Source organism: Coffea eugenioides, chromosome 2 (genome assembly GCF_003713205.1).
Source record: "Coffea eugenioides isolate CCC68of chromosome 2, Ceug_1.0, whole genome shotgun sequence".
In the NCBI taxonomy this organism is placed as follows: Eukaryota; Viridiplantae; Streptophyta; class Magnoliopsida; order Gentianales; family Rubiaceae; genus Coffea; species Coffea eugenioides.
The window spans coordinates 18,149,932-18,172,770 of record NC_040036.1 but is presented as its reverse complement, the minus strand read 5'-3'; the positions used below and the strand labels follow the sequence as shown (position 1 = coordinate 18,172,770).

Below are 22,839 nucleotides of genomic sequence, written 5' to 3'. Positions count from 1 at the left end.
TCAGAGTGGGAATCACAATCAGATGTCTAATACACACACACCCACACACACACACATATATATATTTGAGATATTAATGTTACAGAGTTTGAGAGATAATTACACATGTTGCATAGTGGAATCAAGCAAAGAAGGATTAGATCAACGAGATAGCTAACAAATTCTGCCTGAAAACCTCTGGTGAAGATTTCTTCTTGTGTTCTGATGTTAATCAAGTAGTTTGCTTCGTATAGTTCATTGGTGAATTCAAACAAGGGAGTACGTAATTGTAATTCTCACATGTTTGTAGAACAAGATGCTAATAACTAAAACCATGTAAATTATATCGTTCTCCCATGACGTTCACGTACTGATTTACCAATCTGTGCAGTGCTCTTCATTAATAACGCGGTATATTTGTCTGGCAAAGCCGGTTTACTCACTTCCACCTTCCACCATGTATGGTTCTTTATCAATACTCTCTAGAAATAGAATAGATATTGAACATCAATCAAGCACAATTTGATCTGTTCAATCAGTCGGGACGCGCGGTATCAATGCATGGAAGAAAGCAATGAATGATACTGCGAGGGAGCGATAGGGAAACTTTCATTGATGGTGAACTGTAAACACAAGAAGAAATGGAGGACATTATTTCTGGGTGTTTATGCAGTGCACTCGAAAATTTACAAGCTTTACAAATCACTAACGTCCGACTGATAACTTGACAATCTCACACACAGGTCAACTTCATGCATGCAATCACAGCAACAACTAAAATTAATACAATATTCGACTTTCTCTCCATTTGTCTCTCTTTTTTTTTTTGCCCCCTTTTTTCTCCAAAGTACATTCTTTTTCTTCACATATCTGTTTTGGTTTAAGGATTTTATTATTGTAGAACCGGAAATTTCCCAAAACATCCTATATAGAATATTCAGGGGCAAATATATAGAAATCCTAAGGAGTAGACAAATGAGGTGACAGAGGAGGCAAAAGTCCAACTATAGGGTGAGGGGGGAAGACCTTCGGAGGGAACTTTGGAAGAGGAGGAAGCTTAGGAACTGGTGGAAAGGGTTTCTTGAAGGGGAATGGTGGTTTTGGGAAAAATGGGAAAGGTACAAGTGGCTTCTGGTACACCGGAGGCTTGTAGATTGGCACCGGCGGTGGGAGTGGCTTCTGGTACACCGGAGGCTTGTAGATTGGCACATACGGGCGGTGGAGGCTTGTACACGATTGGATTGGCTGGGAGTGGCTTCTGGTTGTAGATTGGCACGGCGGTGGGAGTGGCTTCTGGTACACCGGAGGCTTGTAGATTGGCACCGGCGGTGGGAGTGGCTTCTGGTACACAGGAGGCTTGTAGATTGGCACCGGCGGTGGACATGGCTTTTTGACTACTGGAGGCTTGTAGATTGGCACTGGCGGTGGAAGTGGCTTCTTGTACACCGGAGGCTTGTAGATTGGCACGGGGGGTGGAAGAGGTTTTATGATTGGAGGAGGCTTGATTATGGGAACAGGCGGAGGAAGTGGTTTTTTGTAGATTGGGATTGGTGGTGGAAGTGGCTTCTTGTAAATAGGGATTGGTGGGAGTGGTTTCTTGTAGATTGGGGGGAAAGGCAACTTAGGCAAAGGAGGGTGTGTAAACCAGGGATGGCCCGTGGGCAAAGGTGGATTCTTGAAGAATGGCCACAAGAAAGCTGAAGCACACAGTGCTGAGGTGAACTTGACACTTTCAGCTGGACCAAAAGTCAGTTTTCCATCAGTATCTGGCTTGGCTACAATTTTGTTGGCTTCAAGGCCATTGTGCGCTGGGCATGGGGTTGCTGATGCACTATGGAGTTGTGCAAAGCACTCCTCATCTAGTTTCCCATCTTTCAGAATTTCTCTGGGAACGGATACCCTGAACTTCCCGTCTGAATCAAGCTCTCCAGAACCCCTTCTTGTCACCTCTCCATTTTTGAGCTTGCAATCAACAGTCACACGTAGCCCTGCAAAAGGCAAAATCAAGAATATTCAAGGACTCTTTATAAAGAAGATAGACTGCACTGCATGCATTTTGGCCATCAGTAGCAGATACTTTTGGTTATTTTTGTCAATTAGCTTGAATACATGCCATGCCTCTCTCAACTGCAAAATCTTTACTGCTGCGGCCCCATTTAAGTAAAGTTAAAATGAGCCAACATCATCAGATCAAGGATTAATGCATGGGACAAGCATGAGATGTAGACAAAGATCTACCACACAAGTAATTAAGTACATGTACAGGTTCCAGTAAGTACTGCCGAATGAATGGCCTGCCATTTTTAGTATATTTGGGAATATATTGAAAGCGGTCATGCTGTGCAATTTGAGCTGCTTCACATGAGCAAGCTAGGATAAAACTAGTACGTTGTCAGATACCCCTTACAAAAAGGTACCCAGGATAGGACAAACCTGAGAAGGCCTGACTAGTCTTGATCTTAAAGTCCTTGCAATCTGCGCATTCTCCAGCCCCAACAACCTGGACCGTTTTGTCATCAGCACGGCAAAAGCTGACAACAAAGAAGATACTAACCAATAAGAACAGAAGATGGGAAACACCCCTCATTGAGTTAGCGGTTCCCTTCTCTCTTGTGAACTAGTTTTGAGTGATTTGAGTCAGAAAAACGTTGCTATATATATAATGATGATGATCACCAGGGGGAAGGGTCCACCGACACCAAAACTTAAAGGGCATCACATGAGGTTAGGTCCCAGTGAGCTTGACTTGTGCCCCGGGAAAACATTTCTCAAGCATAAGTGATCAATGGCCATTATCTTCGTTCAATGTCCTTTCAACTGCACAACCCGACTTTGTCCATCTGTAAACCTACTTACCAGCGCCATAATTAAATATCACTCGCTATTCTAAAATCCCATGTTGAATTCGTGAAAGATTTATATTGGTCTTTCTTTTTTTCCTTTCTTTAGTTCCAAGAGTTATTTTTGGCAGCAAAGCATGGGCTCTAGCCAGTAAAGAAGTACTTGGACTTCTTGCTTGGAGAATTACACACACAGAAACAGAACAACAAAAAGAGAAGGGCGCCATGTGCTAGACATTAAGTGACTAACTCCAAAATCTCAAAATCCATGTGAATAAACAAGCTTTTTACCCTAATAAATGAATTTCCTCAACAGTCTCTCGGCCTTGCTGCAATTCGATTGGCCAGTATTCAATCGTACAAGAACTGCTTTCTTTCCATTGCATAATGCACGAGAGACTATTAAACATGTCAGATTATGAGAAACTATATGTTGTTATTGTTTCGCCATGTCAGACTGTGGGATACGGAATTGTGATTACATACAGTAATGGGTTAGAGCAAGGAGTAGTTAAGTTCTAGTTCGTACCCAATAATCGACTTGCTACTGGAAAAAACTTGAATGCAGCAGCTGGATGGCAATAATGTTCACACTGTGCATGGCTCTTAACTAGAAACTTGGCCTAATTGATCGGCCACTCAAATCAACCAAAGCATGCTTCCCACCTATGTTTCAAGGGCACATGCACAGCCCTTTTCGGCCAGGAAGACAAGTAGGTGGCTGAATTGTAAAGACTAGCTCAAAAAGACAGATTTAAACATGAAAATGATGTTCTAACTAATTAAGCAGGCGCTTTACTCGATTCCTCCTGTGTAACATTCCACGAATTCAAATGAGAGCCCTCAAGTTCCCTTCCGATTCTTAGTATTGAGAGCTGCAATTAACCATTCTATATGGTATTCCATAGGGAAGTCAAAGGCCTCAAAGATCATTCCCAAGTGGGAGTGAAAACAAGAAATGGAAGTTCTTGCCAAAAAAGAAGAAGGAAGAAAGGTTGGGATGCAGTGTTTGTTTGATAATGCACGTCAGATACAAGAAAGATAATGTCCCCTGTAGAAAGATAATGATCATAGAAGCCGCACACAAGGCTATCAAAAAACTGAATAATGTAACGTGGTAAAGTAGCATATCATGTACTATGGAATAGCTCTCCATAGTTAATTAATCAATTACTGCTGATCAATTCCGTCGTAGAAAACTAGGTTCAAAAGATTGGTGAAATGAGATTTCATGCATACATGTGTATATATAAAAAGAACATTAAACAAAAGAAAGAAAAACTGGTAAACGAAAAGGACTGCATGAAGTAGAGAAGAAATCAGGTTAGAATGGGTTTTGGTTGCTTTCTCGTACGCCAGTTTAAATCACCTCATCTAAGTTAAGCGACACTTAACCAGAAGATTCGGTCCCTTTAATGTAAATGAATCAACAATCTGACTGTTTTGCTGACCAGAAGTGGGCCCAATGAAGAAAAGAAAGCTCAAACCGAGCGAATTAGTGCTTAAAAAAAAATTGGCAGTGCAGCTTAAGATGGTCAATTTATTATTGCTTTTTCTGTTTCTTTAGTGCATGAAATGAACCCATATCTTGATTTTGGTGTTCCTTTAACCAGCCCCGTCAATAGTGACAGATAATAGTCTCTGCGGCATTAATGTCAGGGGCAAATATCTGCGATATGTGCTTTGGATTTGTTAACGTCACATAATGCAGGAAGCTCTGTAGCACTAATGTAGTGGATACTGCTAATTTATTCATTCATCTTCATATGCATATAAGCGGAAGCGGCAAGCCAATCGTACGTAATTCATTATTTTTACAAGTAACCTGTAATTGTAGAATCAATACGTCTGTGCTATTAACAACTCAACAAAATTCCAATTTATAACTCACAAGTAGTAGAATCAAATATTAACAACACTACCAAGGGATTAATACATACCAATTATACTTCAGCAAAGTTGCAATTAATAACTCACAAATTGTGGGTAAAAACTAATAATAATATGTATTATGCACAAGTTTAAAGAAAAGACGAGGTACCCACATAGAGTGCCTTTTCCAACACTGAAAGTTGTGGTCTTATTCTCTATCGAAGTTTGTAAATGACTTCGAATTCAATTTTCGGGTTAGTTGACATCCAAGAATCCTTCTTTCTTTTCAAGAGAAGAAGAAAAGACAACAGACACTATCGGTTACAATTGGAAAAATCATCAGCCGCTGTCATTTTTACGAGCTGCTTTACTGCAGTAGCCCTCTGGGACAGAAATATAAATCCCTTGACAGTGGACATTATCGCTTTCTCCATATGCTTTTCTCCAAACGCATCAGAATCCAGTGCTGGGATGTAGGTTTCAGAATTTACAGTTTCCAGTGTTTACCCTAAAATTTTGAGATAATTTAACGTAAGACAGTAGTTTCTTCTATTCTATCGAGCAAATCAGTCCCAACAGTGACACTTCTCAGATTACTTGAGCTAATACTCAGTTTATTAACATATGCCATCATGCTTATTTTCTGTCGGGTACTTTCAAAAATCACATCCGTCCAAAACATCCCCCGATTCTTGTCAATGTCAACAAACAACTCTTTAATTACTATAATAAGTGGGCAGACAATACAGATTTTTTTCACAATCTTCAATATCATAGTCATACCGCTGTCACAGAAAAAACACCACCACAAAACACACAAAGGGAGCGGTCCTCCTCTTCTCAAAAAATTAAAAAAAAAAAAGGAAATAAAATCATGCAGCCATTCGACCATAGATATGCTCAATTTGTGGACTCGTCTAGCCTGCTGGGGCGTTTGAACGGCCCAGCAGACAAGACGCCACCAATAAGGATTAGAATTGCACAGTTGTAATGGGAAAATTCGCTCTGGCAGACTGGTCCCAACTCCCAACTTGTACTACCATCCATGAAACAGCAAGATGAACATGAACATACCTTTTTAAGGAAAAATCCGTGTTTCACAAAATTGTTTTTGTCTTTTTACCTGATCAATTCTCAACTAATTTGGCATTAAGAAAGGCTCAACTTTCAAAATCTCTTAATTTAACAAAATGAGTTTTCTTCCTCCTCCTACAACAGTGAGGCAATAAGTCGTTCTCAAGTTTAATTCCAAAAGAACATTCCACCTTCTGGGGCTCCTTCACTATCAAAGATGCCTAAGCTGTGTTACAAGAACTATGGCCTTGTCAAAACTCTCCTGAAGGGCAAGTGACCTCAGCAAGGTTTATCTACTTCTTCTTCTTTAATTTGCTGGATTGAGACTGACTATAAGCAGTTCCCTGTGAGAAAAAGAGTGGGCAATTTAATGAAGATATTTCATAAATTACTCCTCGAAAAGGTATCTAGAAGGTAAAAAAATATTCCTCAGTTAAAAACTTTGGATGGTCATAGTGCACAAACTACAAACCTCCAGCCACTCATCCATAGAGGCATCAGTTGTACCAGTTCCAACCTCCACCTTTGGCGCCCTCTTGCTTTTCTGATAAAGAGAAAGAAATAGGGGAGTGAAAACAAGTAAAGGGAAAGGAGGGCAGGCAAATGCAGATAACACTTAACGACCTATGATCAATTGAAATTAACCCTTTCAGAAAAGTCTAACAGATGAGCTATTGTCTTATTAACTTCTATTTTTCCTGTCATATGGAACAATTGGAAGGGGATAAAACATTAAATGCAAAGTAATCACAACTCTTCTTATGACATTGTCATATGCTCTTCCCTCTCTTGGTTAGACAATAAGAAATTTGACTATAGGTTTTCCTGACACATTCTGTAGATTGCAGCTATGTGATGCCAGTTTCACGTGCTATACCAGACAAGATGCAGGTCAATGTCTATAGAAATGTCAATGAATCAGACAATGCATTAGATATCCTTTTTTTTCTCTCGAAAACAAAACAATGCTCTACTTCCTAGTAATGGGAACAAATATTACTTTTAGATCCCAAGAAAGAAGAGAATACAGGAAAGCATCAATAAATGAAGTTGACTAGAACCATTCCTGCTCAATCTAAAGAGTTACTAATATTAGGCATCTGATTATCGAGATGCATTCAATGACGATAAGCCCCAATCCAAGGGAGTAACTTAAAACATTAATCATCTCCCCAAGATATCCAGTGCAAACACAGCCACTAACAGATTTTATAAGAAATGCCAAGATACTTTCTGTTCAGCTTCTAAGAATTATCTTACATTTTAAATCATCCAGATTACCACAACCTTTGGCTACTGTTGTATCTGAAAGGAAAAAGGTCAACTCACCTTTGACCAATGTTGTATCTGATTCCGTATCCAAAATACTGCAAAGCCAACAAAAGCAATTGCAAGAGAAACTAAGAAAACAGATTCCACGCTCAGAGGACCACTAGCCTCAGTTACTTCAATAGTACCATTGTAGAAGGTACTTTGATAGGGATGTTGATCTATTTCATAGACAATTGTGCCCACAAGATCAAATGCTCCAGGCTGCAAAATAGAAAAGTATAATAAGTAAAGCAGCCTTTGCAATGAATTTTATCAATTTAAGTAGTAAAGTAAATGGAAGATGTTATGAAAACAAATCAAGAAAACTATATTAGCTGCAAGTAATTAACCTAACCTGCAAAAATTTGCTGACGGCGAATATGTATGGGAATGTGGCTTGAGCAGCAGGAGGGACAGAGGCATTGGTAAAAGCCTAGAGAGACAAAAAAATTATGTTGTTACATCCTCAGTCAGAAAACTTGGTAACTAACATGTGAAGTCCAAGAAACAGTTGAAATTCTAATTCCAAAAGATTTAAGGACTTTGAAAGATAAAGTAGCATTACTCATCTAGAGCACTGAGAGCTCATAAATATTATAAACACAAAGTTCTGCAGTCAAACCTAATTCAGAGTAAAATCCTTAATCATTGCAACAGCAATCACCCCAATTTTCAAGGTTATGAGGGAAACAAACACATTAAAAGTATTGTTATGGCAGGTATTTTCAAATTCAATGCACACCAAGCTGTGCTTCATCTCACATCAATAGCCTGCAAATGAATTGTTAAAAAGTTAAAAAAGCAACTACTACGCCTCTTGAAAAATTACAAAACTTGGCCCCCTACTAATGAGATCCACCCTTCCATGATTGCAAACTCCAAGAAAATAATTATATTGATACAAGAGTTTAAGGCATGACAAGGCACAAGAAACCATAAATTGTCAAAAAACACCATATATGATATTCATATCACTACAAGAAAGCAGGATTCATGATTGAGCCCTCTAGATTGCACACAAAACTCGTGACAGAATTTACTTGAATATAACACAAATTGCAAATATTTTGAGATAATGAACTAGATTGCACACAAAGCTTGTGACAAGATTACTTTAAGATTCCACAAACTGTGAAGAAACAACAGTACCATTTGTTCTCCCCTGCAGTGACTCCTAAAATCATCTCTAACACAGAATCACAACGTGATAGCAATTTCCATAGAAACAACGGGTAACATTGTTATGTTAACTCATACAACTCTGAGCTCCGTGCTTTAATCCATAACATAGCCAGCACATGTCTCTATATGTGCAAAACAACCTAACACAGGTCACAGTGTGAACAAATTTTGCCTCCTACAAATGTTATAGTCCCAACACAAAAAGCTGGAGAAGCTCGATAATTGTTTTCCAGTCCTCTTTGTATCACAAAGCACAACTAGATTTTCATCAAGTAGTCTAGTCAATTTGAACAAACCACACAGTAAGAATTCAAACTGCAGAGCTTTACAAAGTGACAGCAAACTCAGTGTGGTAGAAGGCTGTTAATTTTATTTATCAATACAGATAGCAATTATCCAGTCAGGGAATCAACTGAATCAAGCAGCAAGCATACACCACTTACCTGACTAGAGATATTCTGAATCAGATACTTATGATCATATGGAAGATGAACACTAGCATGGATTGCAATGATATTCAGACTTGATTCTCCTGTTTCAATCATTATTATCAGAGAAAGACCCACAGAATAACAACAGATACATATAACTAAAGAACTGTACTACAAGAGACATATAAGAACTTAGATGATCCAAAAAAAACCATTTCAATCAAAAGAGGTTGCAAAACTGAAACGCAATAACAAAATCATCCACCAAGCTTGATACTTTTAAAAGAAACGGTGTACTACCAAATAGCAAGCTTACCATCATTCTTAACACCAACTAATAGTTCACCTTCTTCACCCGCAGTAACCACTGAAAAGGGGCAAACAGCATATCAAAGTTCCATTTTGGAGGAAAGAGAATGCACATTGTAATACAACAAAGAGGTGAGATTACATGCACTCATAATTACAAATCAAAAAGGAGTTGTTACTTACATTTAGAAGGATTCTTCGGGAAAACACAGATAGTCTCCACCCCAGGAGCTGGACCAAAACTCCCACCACCAATATCTTGGACATCATCACCGACGATACCAAGATCACTCACTTCCTCAGAACCTTCAACTATTTCAGCATCTGGGTCCGGTTCACCCCTAACAACTATCAAGTGAAAATACAGCTAATGAACCTCAGTCGCAACTTGTTACAGATACAAATTCAATGAAAACTCACTTAAATTATATGTACGGTAATTCCCTATATCATTGCTAACAAAATAAGTACAGAGAATCCATAGCAATAAGCTTGGCAGAGCTAAGCAGAAGCAGAATCAAATAAATCAATTTCCCCGGAAATTCTCTCCAGGGACCAGGCAGAGTTATTAACGAAACAGTCGAGCAGCATCCTCATCAGTAATAGAAAAGTTTCTGCCTATTTGAAATTGACAATTGCCCCTTTCAACTGTACACCACAGTAAAGGAGCAACAGATTTCGTATCAATTAAACGGAATAACTACAACGATCGCCACTTGAATGAAATATAGCCTTTGCCTAAAAGACTATATAGCATATTGTTTAAAAAGAGAGAAGCAATTCATTCAGGCAGCGTTTAACCTCAAATCAACCCAGGCGTTGACCGAGCAACATATGAAAGAGACCTAAATCACATGCATGACAAGGGAAACTTATGCAGTAGTAACTATCATTCTATACATGAACGAATTGCGTGGTAGAATTTGAATCCGAATTCGGATCGAATGTGAGTTGGACGGATGAAAAGCCCAGATAATGTATAGCAATTAAAAAATCCAAACATCGAACTCATTATTCCGCATGCAGAGGTATCAATACAAGTCAAATTAAGCATTAGAAAATTGAACTTTCCGAGCTACACTTGTCAAGTACAAATCATTCGGACATATAATTGAAAATGAATCCAGATCTACGATCGTAAGCAAACCTTGGAGGAAAGAGGAGGAAAATACAAGCAGCGCGAGGACGAAGAAAAACCTAATCGACATTCTCGCCTCGGTAAATGAAGAGGGGAGAGAGAGAGAGAGAGAGCACAAAGGGTACAGATAGACTTCCAGAAAAATGCACGAAGGGGGGAAATGCCTGGGTTTGGGTTCGGGTTGGGTTCTGGGCTCTGTTTTTTGGTGAAAACTGGAGCGGTGATGAGGAATTGGGGAGTTTTGGGAAACTGGGAGCTCTCTCTAACTCGAGGGCGAAGACAAAGAAAGCCAACAACCAAAAGACGTCAATGCTGAGGCAAATTTGCCCCCTTTCCCTTGCACCTTTTTATGCCCTCTTCTCCCCCCGCCCCCCCCCCCCCCCCCTCCTCTCTAATCCTTTTTATGCCCTCTTGCACATGTTGTGATAATTTTGGTAGGAAATAAGGTTCGAACCCTTGACCCCCGCACCACCAAACCTAAGAAAGCTTGGGATGATCATGGGAGCTCTCTCTAACTCGAGGGCAGAGACAAAGAAAACCAACAACCAAAAGATGTCAATGTTGAGGCAAATTTGCCCCCTTTCCCTTGCACATTTTTTATGCCCTCTTCCTCCCGCACCACCAAACCTAAGAAGGTTTGGGATGACCACTGGACCAAAAGGCCCAGTGGCCCTTTTTCTCTATCTAATTGCTTATTAATTTGTTTGATCACTCTCCATTTAATGATTGATACTTGTTATTACAGGAGTTTTAGTTATTGTGTTTGGAACCCTAGAGAGTTTGGGAGAGTGGAGTTGAAGTAGGCTTGGAATTTGCGAACCAGGCTTTGTCTAATATTATATATATATATATATATATAATGTTTAGATTCAGGAATTAGAGTTGCTATTCTCAAATTCTATTCTATTTAATTTTGTGTTTAAATTAGCACCATTATTCTTGATAATTTTTATAATACTATTAAGTTGCTAATTTATTTGGATTGCTTCTTTCTCTTTTTTTACCATCTTATTTTAGAAAAAAAAATATATCAATTCCATGAGAGGATTATTAGCGCATTTTTAGTCCTGACTTATGGGATTGAAGTTCAACACTCTAGAGACTTGTTCAGAAAGGAATAGCTAAACCATCTGGTTTGTGCTTTGGTTTTCATTTTTCGGGCTCAACTGAAGCCCATGAAACGTTGCTGAGTTTTATTTCTGGGCCTAGATTGTGTTCAATTCCTTTAATTTGTATCTGTTATGACCCAAGGAAAAAAAAAGAGAAAGCAATGGTGTCAAGTATAAACAATTTACTTTTAAGTCAAAGATTACTTATAATTTATTTCATCTTAACCGTCAATTCTTTCAATAGACTGAATAATTCACTTAGGAACTTTGAACACTTCACTTTGACCCAACACTGATAGCATAACAACATGCAAAAAGGTTGATCAAATCCTAACACTGAATTTAAATTTGGCACCACCCACGCCTTTATTGTGAAAGCGCTGCTAGAAAATCTATTAGGCGAACGTTTTGTCCACAATCAAATTTTATCTCCAGCTTCAAAACAAAAACGTTGTGTGTTTGTGATATTTCATTGCCAGCAAACCTTTTGATATCATTTCAAGCTGGGTCTTGTATTTCTTTAGCTATCCACCTATGAAATACATTATTTACAAAAAAAAAAGGACAGAAAATAACATTATTATATACTAGTAGTAGTCCACTAGATTGGGAGATGAGATTTGAGTAGAGAAAAAAATAAAGGAAGAGAAAGTAATAAGTCTTCCCAATTGATTTTGGAGGATGCGGCGGGGGCTGCGATGGTAAAAAAATTTCCATCCAAAATTGAACAGAAAAGGAAGGAAATTTATAGTAAAAAAGTTTTCCATCCAAAATTGAACATAAAATGAAGGAAATTTGTGGGAAGTCTACCCCAAATTTTTTTTTTTAAACTATCCAATCTATCCTTAAAAAAGCTATTGAATAAAAATTTATTAACTAATATATTCAAAATTATTTCATTTATTTCATAAACTCTCAAACGTTAAAATCCCTTTTCTTATCCATCACTTTCTCTCATAGGCTTTCTTTTATTTCCTTTTCTATCCTCAACTCCCAAACTAGCTGTTGGGCTCTTAGCTAGCGGAGGAGGAGAAGGAAAGAAGTCTTCGTCTCCATTGCAATTTGCGAGGTCAGGGACTAGTTACAGGGTAAAAAAATGGATCAATTTAATCATCAGGAAACTGTTTATCATCATCAACAAGTTCAGCCCCCAAATCCCCCGCTTCCCGAGTTTGGACAGCCTCCGCCTGATATGCACTTATCTTCTAATCGCCCCAATCTTGACTCCAGGTTTTGCCCCCTTCCCTTTCTCCTGCAATTCCAGATTCTCTAGTTTCGAAAGATCAACTTTTGCATGCAAGTTGTATTTATGAGATTGGGTTTTGCTTCCCTGGTGGTTTTTTGCTTTCCAGGTTTGGCTGGTATTGTTTGTCGTGATTTATTTGATCCTGACGCCTTAACTTGTGAACTGTGTGCTAGGGTTTAAGTTAAAATGGGGGGTGTTAATTGGTTAGGAAAAGCATGTGGAACAAGTTCAAATTTTTGATGCTATATGATGCTGCCCTATTAAGGTGGGCAAATGGGTGTATCTTGGGTAAATTTACTCTGAGAGGTTATATTACAAGCTACCCATAAATTTAACTAGTTTCTAGAAAGAGAAATCATTAGCTGGAATTATCAGGGAGTGTATGATTGTGGTTGCTTTTCGAGGAAAAGAGGGTACAAGTTTTTAAGTTTAAAATTGTGTAGAAACCTTTACGGTGAATGAGGACTTCTGTTATTGAGTATACAAAGCTTCTCTGAGTGGTAAATGCAGTGTAATTTGTAGGATGGAAATGCTTAATATTGAAAAGTGATCCAGTGTGTATATTTGTTATCTGAATGTAAAGAAAGCAGATGATTGAAAATCTGATGAGTTAAATGAAGTTCTGGTTAAGTTTTACTGCATTGCTTACTAGCGTGTGGAAGTTGAAGTGGTAGATGCAACAAGATAATTGCTTTTGACTTTCGTTGAAGAATTATCTGAAAAGGAATACACAGAAACGTGTCAGGCATTTACTGAGGTTAAAGGAAGCGAATGCTGAAAACTGTTGAAACTCGATTAGCTGTTGTCAAGTAATAACACTCACGTGTACCCCATTGACAACAAAAAATGAGAAACACTAAAATTACATATTTATCATATAAATTTGTGCATCCTTGGCTGATATAGTATTTGACACTCAATACCTCAACAGCTTACGTTCGAGTTGTGGGAAAACCTTATTACCACCCTTGAGACACTTCAAATAAGTGAATAACCTCTTATTTGCACACGACTGGTAGTCCATATTAGAAATAAGGATTAAGCTTAAAACAGCAGGAGTATTTGTGTGGTGATGATTGCTTGTCCTATGGAGCTCACAAACTATATGGAAATTGTAGCTGAGGTCAAAGGATCTGCTCCTTTCCATTTTCCCTTTGATAAATCCCGAGCCTTACTTTTGCAGACAACTTCACCACTTCTGGACTCATAAACAAGGAAGGTTCTTGTAATACTAGAAATATGAAGCGTCTCTAATTTATGGTGTCAGCGTGCCTGTATAGCACTTTTTTGTGTGGCGTAGCCAAATGTCGGAGCAAAAAAAAAAAATTACAAATAGGGCCACACATCAATTTTCTTGTCTTATAGAGGCACAATCATTTTCCTTCTCTTGTCATGCTTGCACAAGTAATAATCTGTTTCTTGGGTATAGTATTTTCTTACATGGCAATAAATATGCTGCTTTACAATGGTCAATATATTTTTCCGCCATCATCCTCTTGTATTAGGTGGAGTAGAATTCATGATTTCATTGAAATTTTGCTGATTTATTCTGTAAAGGGCTAAAGGCCATGGATCAATGTAGCTTAGTTTGAGAATAGAACAGTTTTTCTTTGAGTCTCGAGTGTGTTGTTGAGGATGGATGGGGATTGTTAAATACAAGTCAATTTATCAGTCTTTCAAAATCAAATCTCTGCCAGACTTACATAGAGAGAGAGATTTATTTCCTGCCTTGTGAAACATAGGTCTTTTGTGTATTTTAGTTCTCTGCTAAATATACTGTGTTTACCCATTCATAAGATGAATATCTAGCATCCAGTTGGCATAGTATTGATTCGCAAAAATGGTATAACAGATCATATAGCTTGGGTCTTTGATAGATGAAACTTGATAACTCTTTATACACAAGAGTATATATCTCTGCTGGATAAAATTGTTTTTGAAACATTAAATTTTTCATTTATATTTTACTGACCCTTCTCTCTCACCTCCCCCCTCTCTCTCCCTCTCTCTCTCTCTATCTCTCTGTCTTTTTATGTCCTTATTCTCCTTATTGCCTGGGTGGTCACTTGAAGGCCAGAAGCAGTGCCAAAGGACTCCATTGCCGCAAGGAAAGTCCAAAAAGCTGACCGTGAGAAGCTACGGAGGGATCGCTTAAATGAGCAGTTTGCTGAGTTGGGAAATACCCTTGGTAAGCCCAAAAGTTTTGAATTAGCTTGGTAACGTGGCAACTAATGCATTCTGCTTTCTATGAAATCTGTTGAACATCTTATCCTGGAACTCATTATAATGAAAATAGTATCCCAGAAATGTATATTGTGAGTGGGTTCATATCTCTTCTTCTGTACCTTGCTTTACTCGCAGAATCTTATGCAATTTTCTCATTACTTGAATTTCTTTTTCTTTGACTTATAAAGAGTTTGCCCCATTTGTAAGGAATTGTTTAACCAAATCCTTCTGAAGATTCACCAATTTAGTGGATTTTTTCTCTGGTCAAATCTCATTTGTGACATGGTCTAAAGTTATCACATCTGGAGGCACATTGCCGTCGGATATTCTCATGGTCTAAAGTTTGCCCCAGTGGACTTCTTTTTTTTTTTGTCTTAAATTTAGTATGCTAGTTACTGTTAAACATTAAGCATTAAATGACTGTTTGACTTCATAGCAGAAGTGGGGACCAGTTGTAGGACATTCATGTCATGGATCTTTTAACACTTGTTCCCTCTCCTCACTACCTTAATACTGGAAAACAATTTGCACTCTACTATAGTTGATGTCTCATATGCTTTCTGTTTAGTGTTGTAGAGCAACTAGACAACTGTATGACGATGTTTAATCCTGCACCCCTATAAACCCTCCTTGAATAGACAAAATCCTAATTTCTGGTATTACTTGAAACAACCAAGAGATTTTATATATTCAATTTTCAGCCAGTATGATCATGAAAGTAGCTTGTTGTTATGTAGTGTTGTCACTGGTGTTTCCCAAACATCTGTAACTTGGGCTGATTATGAAGTTTGATTTCAACCGCAAAACTTTGTCAAGAAACTTATTATTTAGGGTAAAATACATTAAACCCCCTTGTGGTTTGGGTTATTGTCATAATGCCTCCTCATTGTTTAAAAACCCCCATATAAACTCCTTGTGCTTTGGACTTCTTTGGAAAATGGATGGAAATCGTCCAATTTGACGGAAAGTGAATTACACACGCTTGACAAGCGAGTGTGATAACAATACATCAAGGGTAATGTGGTAATTTTACATTTTCTTTTCTTTTCTTTTTTTCCTTGTTCTTCCTTTTTTTTCTTTTCTTTTGAACCATCTGGAGTAAAAAACAGAAGCAAAACTGAAGCAAAATCAACACCAACCTTTGTTAATCTTGCTTTTCGTTTTTTCTTCTTTCCTTCCTCCTTCTTTTTCTTCTTTTTTTTTCATTTTTTCTCCTTTCCCTTCTGGTGCAACTACAAGTAGAAACCCAAAGCTCCGTGACCTTTGATAAACCCTCTCAAATTGGACTTGAATTTCTCTCACCAAGTCAAAATCTCCCTTAAACTTACAATTCACTCAATTCTTGAAGCCAAAGACACCACCATCTCATAGCCTTCAGGTGATCCCTTCACCATTCGTCCTCATCCACTGCCACCACCAATTTCGCTTCGCCGCTGTTGCCATCGACACTACTGCTTAGATTTCCTGGTGTGGGTTGCATCGCCAAGTCCGTCAACGACCACAAGGCCAGTCTAGATCTCATTTCGATAGACAATCTGCCCAAGCCACTCACCATTGCAGACATCTCTCCAACTCCGATGCATGGCTTGAAGCTCCATATTGCCCACCAAGGTGTTCCCGGAGCTTTCAGCGAAGCCACTGCCGGCAAAGTTTATATGAACATGCGAAGTGGGTTATCGGGGGTAATTCTTAAAGTAGTGAATTTTAATGTGTAGAAATATTTGATCTAGTGATTTTCATGAAGAAATTTTGTGGGTTTTAATTGAATTTTGATTTCTCATTGCCCAAATCGAATACAAGTTGACTTTAATTTGAGCGGTTTCTACTTAATTTAGTATTGAGATTCTTGGCGTTGATATTAATTTGATTTGATCAATTTAGTATGAAGGAAGAAAAGAAAAGGAAAAGGAAGGAAAATGCAAAAAAAAAGAGGCCTGGTATAAATGATTGATGGTTGAACCTAGATATGATGACAATGGAAAAGGCATTAGTGTTTGCAGCGTGAAGGAAGGTAGGTTGGAGAAGATGACTGTTTGGAAAAGATGAAATCTTTTTAAAATTTCAATTTAGCCCCTTAATTTACATTTTGTTCTCAAATGAATTAAGAAACTTAGTAAAATAACAGCTAAATCCTAAATTAACTATTGGTACATTTTGAAAACGGGGTTAGCATTGGAATTTTACGTCTTTCCGTCAATTTGGATGATTTCCATCCATTTTCCAAAGAAGTCCAAAGCACAAGGAGTTTATATGGGGGTTTTCAAACAATGAGGAGGCTTTATGACAATAACCCAAACCACAAGGGGGTTTAATGTATTTTACCCTATTATTTACGTACATATGGTTGAACCTATATCCCTTTTTTGTTTGGTTCAAGTAACTTATTTACCTGTAGTAAGTTTCATGTGATTTTTTCTTCTGGGAAGAAATTTAGCTAGGGAAATCTCATTAGATGTGTTTAACGAGTTTGCAGATCCTGATAGGCCAAAAAATGACAAAGCATCTATCCTCACTGATGCTATCCAAATGGTGAAGGAATTGACTGCTCAGATTGACAAATTAAAAGCTGAACATGCTGCACTTAACGAAGAATCTCGTGAGGTGATTGTTCTAGCTACTCATCCCCTTTTTTCCCCTTTCTTTTCTTCTCCTCGCGGCCCGGTGAGGACTGTTTTACTGAGTACTTCCATTTCCCAGCAGTTGACTCAGGAGAAAAATGATCTTCGAGAAGAGAAGGCATCTCTTAAGTCAGATATTGAGAGCCTTAATGGACAATATCAGCAGAGAGTGAGAGCTATGTATCCGTGGGCAGGCATGGATCATTCTGTTGTCATGCACCCAGCTTCTTATCCTTTTCCATTGCCCATGCCGATACCTGCTGGTCCAATTCCCATGCATCCATCTTTGCAGCCATTCCCACTTTATGGGAATCAGAATGCTGCGGTTGTTCCAAGTCCTGTGTCAACTTTTGTTCCATATATGGCTCCTAATAGCATTATTGAACAGCAATCAACACAACATGTTTCTCAAGTAACACAACCTGGTAGCAGATCCCATACTTCAAGCAGGCAAGATTCTAGACCCAAAGCATGCAATCAGAAGGATAGCAGAAGTGAAAAAAGCGAGACTTCAGATGATGTTGCAACTGACCTTGAGCTCAAGACCCCTGGGTCTACAGTAGAACAGGTTAAAATACAGGGTTTATTCTACTCTGTCAAGAAGGTCTTTTAGGTAAAATAATGAAGAGAATTTGACATGGCTGAACAACCTTGTGCAGGATGTTTCACCTGGACAAAGAAAAGCCAAAAGATCACCTAGGAAGGAGAGTAACATTACGGAAGGAAGTTCTTCAAGCAGGTGTTCATCGTCTCACAGTGTACAGGCTGCTTCGTCAAATAGTGTAGTTGGTGGCACAAAAACAGATGAGTGAAGGAGGAAACCTGAACCTGGTTATTTCAAATTCATTCTCCTCTCTTAATCGCTCTGAGTTAACCTTTGTCAACTGCTGGTGCCATTCTTCTACTCTGGTGTGCAGCAGCTGCGGCGGACTTCAGCTGGATACCAGAGGACGAGTCCAAGTGTAAATATGGTGTAGTTCCTCTCCATAAGTAGGTTAGTGCTTCCACAGGACGTGGATTATAATGGAGCCAGCATCTGGAAAAGTAATTTCAGAGGTGATCTATGTAAGCTTTGCTTTATATTTTTTGACCTGTTATCACGCATTCCTTTCTTGTTGTTGTACAGCTGTGTAAATTTTTATGTTTTAAGGATTAGATAAAGATTTTTACTGACTTCAAGGATGATCAAGTTTCGGTGAATGGACTTGTTGATGAATGAATGGGGGCACACACTGAGTTAGCCGAGTAGAAGTCAGGAGAATACAAATGCAGTGAAGTTAGCCGAGTAGGAAGTCAGTCAGTGATGAAAGTTATGCGACTCTTCACTGCTCCTATATGAATGTGGCACGACCAAATTTTCACTCACTGAGTCGTTACCATTGGCCATGCCCACTACATTTTCTAGCGCTCCAGTTCTTTTTCTGCTTTTGAAGGGAGGATGGAGTGCTATTTGACCCTTTTTTTTTTTTTTTTTTAAGGAGTGCTGGCAAAGAATGTGGTGCAGCGTAATGGTCTTCTCAAATGAAGAAACAAATGTATTCTACTAATGTCGAAAACCAACATAAAGGTGAAATGAAGAAACAAATGTATTCTACTAATGTCGAAAACCAACATAAAGGTGACAAATAGATAGTGGTGGGCCATATGAGCCAAGCAAGCAAACCTTTTAACCGGTTGAGACAGGGGTATGTCACTGGCAAAAAAAATTGTTGTGGGACCTCTCGGAATTTAATAATGTATTCAGTAAGACCTTCTCTTGACGCCAAAGAAATGCAATGGCACGAAATGCAATTGCGCGAAATACTTCTGACGATTAAGATATTTCCAAATTGCCCGCGTGCCAATGGTTAGGAGGGATATTTGTAATAAAAACTTGGGCGTTATTTGATAGTTTTTGGATGCCTAAAAGGCGTGATCTATCATTTTGGCAAATGGCGTGCTTTAATTTTGTCAAAACCACACGCTTTTAAGTTATTATGATTAATTGATGTAGGTGAGATCATATTAGTAACTTTAATCAACTATGTTCGACTTAGTTGACCATGAACAATCATATAAATAGTCCTTATTAACAGTTATATAAATAGGCATAAGTAGTTATAATCGTTGGAATCCACTATCTGATTAATGGCTATTATGAGTTATTATCTTCTTAGTCCAAAAACAATTTGAGAGATAACAATGATCCATATCTACCACCATCTTATGAGCTAGCATCAAGGAATCGACAATTAGATTAGACCCTTAATTAGTTATAATCGTCGGAATTGACAATCCAATTTAATTGTTATAATGAGTTGTTATCATCTTAACCCATGGAGGAATTGGGGAATTCATAGCAAGATGATCCATATTTACAACCATCTACTTATGAGTTAGCACCAAGGAATCTATAATCAAATTAGAGACTCAATTAGTTATAATTATCGGAATCGACTATCTGATTAATCGCTATAATCAACTATTATCGTCATAGTGTTACAACGCATTAGAAAATGCATAACGAAATGATCCTTATCTATTACCGTTTTCTTATGAACTAGCAACAAAGAATCGACTATCGGATTGAATGCATAATTATGTGGTATTTGGTAAAAGGATTTCGGTATAGAGAATTGGAATAAACCTCATAATCATTGTTTGGATTACTATTATCGGAATTGAAATTTTGGAATTATATATAAAAATGCAATGGCGTTTCCCAATTCCCTAGTAACTTGGAAGGTTTTGGATAAAAGCCAAGTTTGATTCCCTTTTAGAAATAGGGCTCGTCCCGCTACTCGTTAAAAAAATTAACATATAATAATAAATATAAATGTAATTATATTTATAATTATTATATACACATATAATATATTATATAAATATATATTATAAATTTATTAATATTAAATAATAATATATTTATATTATTTAATTAAATTCATAAGGAGAGGAATTATCATCTTAGGAGGTTTAATCTTTGTTGCCTTATTTTCTTTCATCTTAGGAGTTTTAATCTTTATTACCTTATTTTGTTTACATGTATATTAGTACTGGTATTCGTTTCATCGAATGTGAATTAGTAATAGTACTACTTTTCATTACACGTGTACCGTGTACTTAGAGGTGTCAAAATGGATGATTTGGGCGGGTTTGGGTTAGGTAAAATGGGTAATGGGTATAAATGAGTCAACCCATTTATACCAATTTAATTAGATGGGTATAAATGGGTAAGTCAAAAAATGAATTGGATAACCCAATTATCCATTTATAACCCATTTATTTTAACTTATTGTAAATTCATTTAAATTCATTTTTGCAAACTAAGTTATCAATTTATACCATCCTTTACACCCATCATTAGTTTAAAATATTTATTTATAATACTCAATAAACCTAATTATCAATTTTTTCCATATGTACTATATGTCGCAAAATTACATACTATTTAATAATTAAACAATAAGAATATAAAATTTTGAACTAAATACTATAAAAGTTAACATAAAAACTTAATCCAAAAATTTTGAACCTCTAGCATTTTTTCGTGTATAAATTTAAAATTTCATTTTGGAAAAATAAGAAAAGAGACTAAAACTTGTCATAAATTGATAATGGTGAAAAATAAGCAAGTTAACGGGTGGGGGAAGAGAGGAGGTTTGGGAGAAAATAATTCTAATTAGGTTAATTGGGTTTGATGGGTTACCCAATAATACCCAATTATTTAAATGGGTATTATTGGGTAATCCATTTATACCCATATGCAAAAATTGTACATACCCATACCCATACCCATTTAAGTACAATCAAATTTTTGTACTCTCATCAGCCATAACTGAACGGGTTTATTTGAAATATAGCAGGGATAAACACTTGGAAGAGGCCCTAACGTGACGAATGACTGATGGGCTACGTTATTTAACATATAGCAGGGATAACTAATTTCAGCAGGGATAAACACGATGAGTAAAGTATGACTGACGGGCACGAAAATTAAATGGAAGAAGAAAACTATCTATTTCCTCCACCAAACAAATTAGTATGGCTGATGCATAATTTATTTAAATTTTGAGAAATACACCGTTTGGAATGGAGGGGAAAAAATACACAGTTTGGAATCACAATAAATGGACTGTCATGAGTGCCTAACTTCCATTTGGTATTCAAATACTAACTATTGGTATTTAAAAATTGCACTCTATTTTATCCAATCAGAATAAATCCTTATACTTTTTTATTTTTATTTGTTATTAATATACTCAATTTTTGGTAATAAAAAGTAAGACAACAAAAAGGTAAATTTGAAATTATATTTTTAATATACTCAAAATGAATTTTTTAATATTATATTTCAAAATGAGCTGTAAATAAACAAATAGTTTAAAGTAAGGGGGCAAGTGAGTTTCAGACCCAAAAAAAAAATAGAGGCAAGTGAGATTTTTCAATATTTGTGAGTGCCAAGTAAAATTGTTAGAAACCTCCGGGGAGGTTTATGAAATTATTCCAAACAAAAATTAAGAATGAATAAGTTGTTTTTTATAATGGTTCTAAAGGTTCCTTGAGACTTTATAAATTAGATGTCTTGAGTTTGCAAAAACAATTTCTTGCATATCTTTGTAGTGGAAACGGAGTTTAAACTTGCTATAGGTTAGTTTCTTGTTTTCCATTGTATCCTAAAAGGGTAATTTGGCATTCAACCTAATTTTATTCTCATTTTATCCAACTAATAAATTAGCTTATGAAAAAAATGGGAAAATAGATAATTTATGGAGAAAAGTCATAAAGAGCTGGTGTTTTATTGGAAAACGGGTTTATTTTTATTTGTCCGATAAATAAATTTGTTTATGGAAAAATGGGTACTCTATTCTTATAATGGAAGAAAGCCATAAAGAGCTGTTGTTTTATTGGAAAATGGTTTTATTTTTATTTTATCAGATAAATAAATTTGTTTATGGAAAATGGGTACTCTGTTCTTATAATGGAGGAAAGATATAAAAAGTTGGTCTTTTATTAGATAACGGGTTTATTTTTATTTTATCTGATAAATAAATTTGTTTATGGAAAAATGGGTACTCTGTTTACTCTGTTCTTATAATGGAGGAAAGCCATAAAGAGCTGGTCTTTTATTAAAAATGGGTTTATTTTTATTTTATCCGATAAATAAATTTATTTATGGAAAAATGGGTACTCTGTTCTTATAATGGAGGAACGGGTTTATTTTTATTTTATTCGATAAATAAATTTATTTATGAAAAAATGGGTACTCTGTTCTTATAATGGAGGAAAGCCATAAAGAGCTGGTTGTTTATGGGAAAGTGATACTTTACAGAAAGTGATCGTGATTTGGTTTATGAAATTATCCCAAAAAAAAATTTAGAATGAATGTATTTATTTTGAAAGTTGTATAACGATCGTTAAATTTCAAATATCCATTCCTTAAACTTCAAAATCATCTCCACACAATCACAAACTCCAAACCCTCCGTCTCTCTCCCTTCCTTAGAGTAAAATTTCTAGTGAATA

The 22,839-nt window shown here is 36.9% G+C and overlaps 3 protein-coding genes across 3 annotated transcripts; 1 reads left to right on the top strand and 2 right to left on the bottom strand.

Annotated features, from left to right (window-relative positions):
• Positions 1-558: 558 nt before the first annotated feature.
• On the bottom strand, positions 559-2,608 carry LOC113761984 (proline-rich protein 4-like). The gene is made up of 3 exons (XM_027305204.1): positions 2,413-2,608; positions 1,255-1,967; positions 559-1,188 (listed from the first exon to the last, which is right to left on the bottom strand). Exons 1-3 carry the CDS (start codon positions 2,564-2,566, stop codon positions 940-942), a joined length of 1,116 nt encoding a protein of 371 aa, XP_027161005.1. The 5' UTR covers positions 2,567-2,608; the 3' UTR covers positions 559-939.
• Positions 2,609-5,740: 3,132 nt separating this feature from the next.
• Positions 5,741-10,436, bottom strand: LOC113760912 (translocon-associated protein subunit alpha-like). Its single transcript, XM_027303662.1, has 8 exons — positions 10,146-10,436; positions 9,182-9,346; positions 9,006-9,056; positions 8,702-8,790; positions 7,432-7,509; positions 7,095-7,298; positions 6,238-6,309; positions 5,741-6,109 (listed from the first exon to the last, which is right to left on the bottom strand). Exons 1-8 carry the CDS (start codon positions 10,204-10,206, stop codon positions 6,059-6,061), a joined length of 771 nt encoding a protein of 256 aa, XP_027159463.1. The 5' UTR covers positions 10,207-10,436; the 3' UTR covers positions 5,741-6,058.
• A 1,799-nt stretch (positions 10,437-12,235) lies between these two features.
• LOC113760910 (transcription factor bHLH121) lies at positions 12,236-18,580 on the top strand. The gene is made up of 5 exons (XM_027303661.1): positions 12,236-12,475; positions 14,564-14,679; positions 17,191-17,318; positions 17,418-17,903; positions 17,995-18,580. Exons 1-5 carry the CDS (start codon positions 12,342-12,344, stop codon positions 18,145-18,147), a joined length of 1,017 nt encoding a protein of 338 aa, XP_027159462.1. The 5' UTR covers positions 12,236-12,341; the 3' UTR covers positions 18,148-18,580.
• Positions 18,581-22,839: the final 4,259 nt, after the last annotated feature.